This window comes from Phaethon lepturus, unplaced genomic scaffold, assembly GCF_000687285.1.
Source record: "Phaethon lepturus isolate BGI_N335 unplaced genomic scaffold, ASM68728v1 scaffold38693, whole genome shotgun sequence".
NCBI lineage: Eukaryota > Metazoa > Chordata > Aves > Phaethontiformes > Phaethontidae > Phaethon > Phaethon lepturus.
The window spans coordinates 3128-10951 of record NW_010527660.1 but is presented as its reverse complement, the minus strand read 5'-3'; the positions used below and the strand labels follow the sequence as shown (position 1 = coordinate 10951).

The 7824-nt window shown below is 42.6% G+C and overlaps 1 protein-coding gene across 1 annotated transcript; it reads left to right on the top strand.

Moving 5' to 3' along the window:
• The first annotated feature begins 72 nt into the window (after positions 1-72).
• EEF1A1 (eukaryotic translation elongation factor 1 alpha 1) lies at positions 73-3822 on the top strand. The gene is made up of 7 exons (XM_010283453.1): positions 73-272; positions 1200-1379; positions 1515-1811; positions 2062-2212; positions 2392-2648; positions 2869-3103; positions 3420-3822. The coding sequence occupies exons 1-7, from the start codon at positions 129-131 to the stop codon at positions 3542-3544; spliced, it is 1389 nt and encodes a 462-aa protein (XP_010281755.1). The 5' UTR covers positions 73-128; the 3' UTR covers positions 3545-3822.
• Positions 3823-7824: the final 4002 nt, after the last annotated feature.

The following is a 7824-nucleotide window of genomic DNA, read 5'->3' as shown; positions in this document are numbered from 1 at the left end:
GGGCGGGCCCCTCGGCCGGCGCCCCCGGGGACGGCGTTGGGACTCGAGGTGTAACCGGTTGTCTTCTCCTGGGGAACTTCCAGGTGTCGATTCTCTTGCCGAAAGAAAGAACTTGACTAACATCAAAAATGGGAAAGGAGAAGACCCACATCAACATCGTCGTCATCGGCCACGTCGATTCTGGCAAGTCCACCACCACCGGCCACCTCATTTACAAATGCGGTGGTATTGACAAGAGGACCATCGAGAAGTTCGAGAAGGAAGCTGCTGAGGTGTGTGGGCCTGTGACTAACCAGCAAAATTTCAGTGGTGCAGAGATGAATAAAGAGAGATTTAGTTGCAGAAACTTAAGTTGCAAACTGTTTTGTGGCTGCAGGGAGGCAGTTTGGTTGCAACTGTTGCCGTAGCTGTAGGAGCACCTAAGTGTTCTGTGGCCACGGGGCAGCAGTTAGGCTGTGGTTGTCCCCGTAGTTGAACAAGTGCTAAAGTGTTGAATCCGCCATCATGTTACTTGGCAAAGCTCAAGTTGTGAAGTGCAGAACAAGTGAAAAGAAAGGTAGTTGAAAGCTACATCTGCATAATTATGTCAGGAATTACAACTTTTAAGTGGAGTTCCTGGCTTCAGACTTTGCATATGTGTAGTTGAGGATAAAATTAAGGAAGTTGTCCTGGTCAGGTTTAACTTCTGACAATGAGATGAAAATTTGTGTTTGAACCTGTACAAAGTCTTGTCAATTATTCTCTTTTTTTTAAGTGTAATAACAGCATAGGTCTTAATAAGCCCATCACAGAATGAAATGTATTGAATGTTAGGCTGAGTGGCAGTCAATATGTTGATTCATCGCAGGGATTGCATTAGTAAGAGAACTTAAATTTGTAGAGGACACTTGATAGTACGGCTTAGGCTCAAGAGATATATCTTAAAGATGTGTTAGTGCAATTAATAGGCTGTCAAGAGGGCTAAACTTTCAACAGGTTAAATAACAGAACAGTTGGCATCTCTCACTAATAGTGCCAAGTGTATCTTGTTGCTTGTTTTACAAGCAGCAACATTGTTCAGTATTAAACCAGTTACTATTCTTAGGTTTTGCTCCTCAGCCAGTGCGTGATCTTTCTGAAGTAAAAGCAAATATACATTCTTGGGGGAAAAAAAAAGGGAGAGGAAAGAACACAGGGTTTTTCTTCTTTTTAATTCCTAGATGGGCAAAGGTTCCTTCAAATATGCCTGGGTCTTGGACAAACTGAAAGCTGAACGTGAGCGTGGTATTACTATTGATATTTCCCTGTGGAAATTTGAAACGAGCAAATACTATGTCACCATCATTGACGCTCCTGGACACAGAGACTTCATTAAGAACATGATTACTGGAACTTCTCAGGTATGTAAATGGAACTAAGGATTTTGGGAGTTTGGGCAGGTGGTTCTTGGTTGGTGGGGGTGGGAGGTGTCCTCTAATACCTTGACATCTGTGCAGGCATTATGATGAGGAGGTTTTTCTTCATTCTTTTCAAAGGCTGACTGTGCTGTCCTGATTGTTGCTGCTGGTGTTGGTGAGTTCGAGGCTGGTATTTCCAAGAACGGGCAGACCCGTGAGCATGCCCTTCTGGCCTACACCCTGGGTGTAAAACAGCTGATTGTTGGTGTCAACAAGATGGATTCCACCGAGCCACCTTACAGCCAGAAGAGATATGAAGAGATTGTCAAAGAAGTCAGCACTTACATCAAGAAAATTGGCTACAACCCAGACACTGTAGCTTTTGTGCCAATTTCTGGTTGGAACGGAGACAACATGTTGGAGCCGAGCTCTAACGTAGGTTTGACATTTGCTTATGTTAAGAAATGAAACTAGGAGGTTTACTGAGATAAATTATGCAATAGTAAAATGCACTTTTTTTTAGTAGTTATGTTTGGAGGTGCCCAAGTCAAAATCAAATCCCAGAGCTTCACAAATTCTTAGTGTGTAATAGCATACTGAGATAATACTAAGATAGGCCACTTGGTTTTTGGTTTTGTCATTGAAATTGTCAGACAGTTTATGCCTGGGTGCTTTTTTGTTACAGATGCCCTGGTTCAAGGGATGGAAGGTTACCCGAAAGGATGGCAATGCCAGTGGAACCACCCTCCTTGAAGCTTTGGACTGTATCCTGCCACCAACTCGTCCAACTGACAAACCTCTGCGTCTGCCTCTTCAAGATGTCTACAAAATTGGCGGTATGTGTACTCTGTAGTGCTTCTCACTTGCCAGCAACAGCTCATGTATGGGATAGAAATGCAATAGTTTGCCTGAGAGCTGTTTTTTCAAGTGGGAAATGTGGAATACTTGGGTGTTTTTCCCTTGTAAGGCCATGTATTCAGTGCGCTGAATTGCTAAAATTGCTTCTCTTCTGCAGGCATTGGTACCGTACCAGTTGGCCGTGTGGAAACTGGTGTTCTGAAGCCAGGCATGGTGGTTACGTTTGCCCCTGTCAACGTTACAACTGAAGTAAAATCTGTTGAGATGCACCACGAAGCCCTGAGCGAAGCTCTGCCTGGTGATAATGTTGGCTTCAATGTTAAGAACGTGTCTGTGAAAGATGTTCGCCGTGGCAATGTTGCTGGTGACAGCAAGAACGATCCTCCCATGGAAGCTGCTGGCTTCACTGCACAGGTAACTTTTGCAGCTGCTTGAAGATGTTTGAAATGCAGCTCTGGGTTGTGAAATACTAGAACGTTGTTCATTCTTACTAGTAGGCTAAGGTATAAAGTGACATAGACTTCTGTTCTGAGCTGTATTTGCTTGAAGCAAATCGTGTGAAAGCCCTGACTTTTTAAGACACGTTAGTATTCCAAATTATCCCGGTGTTAACTTAGCTTTCTTGTTTTTCTAGGTTATTATCCTGAACCACCCTGGCCAAATTAGTGCTGGTTATGCCCCTGTGCTGGATTGCCATACTGCTCACATTGCTTGCAAATTTGCTGAGCTCAAAGAGAAGATTGATCGTCGTTCTGGCAAGAAGCTGGAGGATGGCCCCAAATTCCTGAAATCTGGAGATGCTGCCATTGTTGATATGATCCCTGGCAAACCCATGTGTGTTGAGAGCTTCTCTGATTATCCTCCTCTGGGTAAGGCATCTCCTAAAAATGTGTTAATCCTGATCTCTGGAAGAGATGGTCCTTGACTTGTAGTATTGGGAGGTAGCGTCTTCTCTAAAGTGCTGTTGAAGGCTGTGACTTCAGTAGAAACTTTGAAGTGGAACCCAAACGAGCAGTACAGGGGAACTCTCTAGATAATTCTGTATCTCTGTCCCAGTCTCATGTTCTTTACTGCCCTGGGGTGGTGGTTGCCCGCTTACACCAGGTTGCATGTTGCAGCCATGCAGATCACGCTGTGGGTACGTAGCCCTAGACAAAAGTCATAAAAAGCTGTTTTTGTTTTCAGGTCGTTTTGCTGTGCGTGACATGAGACAGACGGTTGCTGTTGGTGTCATCAAGGCAGTTGACAAGAAGGCTGGTGGAGCTGGCAAGGTCACAAAGTCTGCCCAGAAGGCCCAGAAGGCTAAATGAAAATTCTGTACATCAGCTGCCACCTCAGTCTTAATCAGTGGTGGAAGAACGGTCTCAGAACTGTTTGTCTCAATTGGCCATTTAAGTTTAATAGTAAAAGACTGGTTAATGATTACAATGCATCGTAAAAGCTTCAGAAGGAAAGGAATGTTTGTGGACCATTTGTTTCGTGGCAGTTTAAGTTATTAGTCTTTAAAATCGATAAATTTTTTAAAATGGAAACTTGACCAAAAATCTGTCACAGAATTTGAGACCATTAAAACAAAAGTTCAATGCTATGTCTCTGTGTTCTTTGGATTAATGTGAAGTTTACAGAAAAAACGTGCAGTCCTGGTGGGATCAGAAGGGAGGAATGTTACTTGAGTATGTTCAGAATTTGCAATGCAAATATTCAAATTTGTTGTTTCTGAAGACTAGAGCAAAATCCAGCTTCAGGTTTAGTTTTAACTGATCTAAGCCTTAAAAAAAATTTCTTCTGTGGTGCTTTCTTCTTGAAAGATGGTTTATAGACTGGGTAGCACAAATACCAGGTAACGGTTAGGGTAATTTGGTGCATTCTGTGATGCATTGAGTAAACCAGGAAAAGTTCATGTTGGGAAGAAGAAATAGTGTGAACAAAAGGCATTTTAACCTTGAAAACACATAAACAAAGAATCAAGTGTTGAGTTTCCTATAAGTCTTGTACACAGATTTTTCTAATTGCTAGCAGAAACTTTTTTTTTTGCTGGGGACCTTATTAACTGCCATGTAGATATTTTCAAAATTAAACACTTCTGTCTAAATGTTTTCTAAGATAGCAAGTAAGAGATTAAATAGCTAAATTTCAAAAAACAAATTTTGTTGAGAAGGAGGCTTTGGTGCTTGTCATGCAATCTCAGAGTGACCCACCATTATAGCATCTTGCTCAGTTTTTATTTCAAGAGCAAAGTTAAGTGAGAAACAGGCAGGTGTTGACACTGACTTCCAACAGGGTGGTGGTTGTACCTGTCCTGCTTGGTGGTTTTGGATTTTTGAACTTTGGGTCAAGGACCTTTCTAGGATGTCTGATTGGAGCAGTACCGCTGCATTTCCCAGAGCGATGCAATAAATGCACGCTGCTGTGTTGGCGCCAAACGACATGGTGGGACAGGACATTTGCTATCTTTTTTTAACAATGGGTTTGAAGATCTGGATCAAACAGGCAATTGAAGTGGAATGGGGTAACTAGTCCAGAAGATTACTATTAATTACTAGATAAATAATCCAAGTAAAACATCTTGGGCTGTAAGAAATGTCAGCTGTAATCAATGGACATTCCAGAATATAATTGAAGTCTTGCTTTGATTAGTAAATGGAGACAAGCAGTTAATGGATAATCGAATCTGACTTGCATAACGATGCAGCTGTTTTACTAACCTTTAACACAATTTCCCCACAGCATCCCCACATAAGCTCAAAAAGAATTCTGTATCTTTGAAGGATTATTGTTCCGTGACACCAGTATGTTTGTTCTGTCTGTAACAGCTATATTCTCTTGTTTGTTTTCCTTTCCTTCTTCAGCTATGTGCTTGCTCTGCAGGAACTCATAACATATCTGTACTGCTTGGATAATTCTGGACTGCAATTACTTGTATTCATGCTCTTTGCTTGCTTTGGTTGGATCTCTTCTTTTTCTGCTCACAGTCTGTGTCTTAACTACAGTAGGACCTTGGAGCATTATACACCGTTCTGTGATGGTATACATGTACTGAGTACAGCAGAAGCAAGGGCTAGAGCGCTTCGATCTCTGTAGAAGACTCTGGGATTTAGCAAAGGAATCCCATCATGATTCTTACATTCTCCTTCAAAGGTCTGTTTGTATCCCCCAGGACAACGGGGAGTACATAACTTGAAAATTGGGGCAGATGTACCGTTGCTATAATGAAGCTAAAGTATCTTGCCAAATCTTTGCATGCTTTTCAGTTAGACCGCTGACTCTTCCAAGAGACTTTGGTCAAACTGGTTCAGCAAAGTTCTAATTAGTGTAAAAAGAAAAAGGGCTTTGGCACGAATTGCGCCTTGGGCGCAGCTAGGCGTGTGTGAGCCTTACGCGTTCCCGCGTAGGCGCGGGATGTCTGCTTTGGCCACGCTGTTCCCAGCCTGTTGGCGGATCCTCTGTCCCCCTCGCTGGGTGTGCTTCCTCTGTTACCGTTTGGATGTTGGCTTGTAATGAGCTACCGATTCAAATTGAAGCCCCAAGGGAAAATAAGGTTTGAAACAGCACTAGGCCTTTGAAGGGTCTCTGGTCCCAAGTAGCGGACGCTGAAGGAAGGGATGGGACGGAGGCAGGCTGCACCGCTGGTTTGAGGCCATTTTCTTTTGGTCAGCTCTGCGTAGATCAGAAAAAAACAGCCAAGTGTGGGCACTGCGAAAGCTGCCCGGAGAAGGTTTCCTGTTACGGTTGCCTGGCGGCTCAGGCACAAGAGTTGGCTTGGGAGCTTGGGGCTGAGGGGCTGGTTCTGCCTCTGCTGGGTGGGGGGAACCTAAAGCCTCGAGAACAGCCAGTATTGCAGCTAACAGCTTTACACTGTACATGCTGAAAACAAATAGATGCTTGTGGCAGCTCTGCTTGCGATACTGGCAATTGCTTTCAAGGATTTAAAACCTGAGTTTTACACAAATTCTTTTTTTTCTTAACTATTGTAGACCAGTTTTGCTTCCTATGCACTAATTGCAATGCCATCTCAGTTCTTTTATTAATCTTTGACTACCTGGGGAAATTGTTAGACTTTTGTAAACAAAACTTGGGAATAAGAAAAACTACTTTGGTCAAACTTCTAATAAATGTTGATAGCTGAGAACTGTATTTGTCTTCTGACTACTTATTTCTTTAACCAACTTTTACAGCTCTCCTTAACTCTTTCCATACCGTCCTGCAATGCTAGTGATGTTTATATAGAAGTGTGAAAGCGTGCTGCCGTGGTGATGCAGCTAGCTGAAGGCAGAAAACCGGCTAGAATATTGACCTTATTTAATCTGTTTTGAGTTTTATTGCTGAAGGTGGTAGTGCAGTGCTGGAAGACTGAAACGTAATTTCCTTTTTAGTTGGTGATGCATGCTTTAGATTTTTGGAGTATTTCTGTGTACTAAAAACCCTCCAGAATTCCATGTGGTGAGGTATTCGGGGGCTGGGATACAACAGAGCCCTGTCTGTATAGGAAAATGGAGCAGCACAGTCATAGCAGCTGTAGCCAAGTAACTTCTGGCTTAGTTTTGTTTCCCTAGGTAAATATTTCAGGCTAGAATAAAAAGGACTCTGCTCAGGCTGCTGCCCTCAAAGTTTTTTAATTGTATCTCAGACCAGCTTGTGCAAGGCTTGTAACTGGAATAGTTAATTTTACTGAAATTGCAGATGAAAGACTAATTCACATTCTGACTGCAGCTGGTTCAGTAAAAATACTGACAGATTTTGAAAGGTACTGTCAAACTTTTGTCAAATTACTGATTATTCCTCTAAATGCATAGTTTAAATTTTAGATTTGGTCAAGATAAAACCATGTAGAAACAAATCAAACTTTGTACTGTATGGGGATATCCTTTTCCTGGTTGGTGCCAAGAGCTTCAGTGCCTGTTTAAGAACAGCATAAATTTGATCTGGATCACAAACACAGCTCACCTGTTTTTAATTTGTTAGTTAAATGTTTCTGTAGTGCCTAGAGCGGGGGCTTGGAGGGCTGAGGAGCTCCCTGCCTCCCCAGCATCACCCTGCTGCCGTGTTCTGGGCTCTGCAAAGCTTCGCTCCAGGCATAAAATACTCGTTCTTGCCTGACCCCAAGGTGGTTGTGCGTAGGAGCCTTACTTGCTGCAAAGGATGGAGGCTGAGCCTTCCCTCCTTATTTATAATTTTTTTAAAGCCTCTTCACCTCAGTGCTGGCCAATCTAGTTAGCTAGTTGTTTTTTTTTTTTCCTACCTGCACTGCTGCAGGGCTGCTGTGCCGTGGATGGGTGGGTGAAGAAGGGCACAGGGAGAAGAACCTGCTTGAGGGACCCAGGAGTTTCAGAGGGAGAATTTTCTCTTTCAATGCCAATTCCCAACAGTATTAACACCTATGAGTTTATGAGATTCCAGATCTCTGTTGACAATATTTCCACGTCCTCAAATTCTTCATGTTTGCACCTAATAGTACTTTCTGTCTAGGAATTTAGTCTTCTGAAATTGCAAATTTTAAACAATAGCCAAATCATAAGCTAAACCAAGGGAATAAACAGAACTAGTTAACTGTGACCACAGAAAATACCGTTTTTCCTGCAATTCACCTACT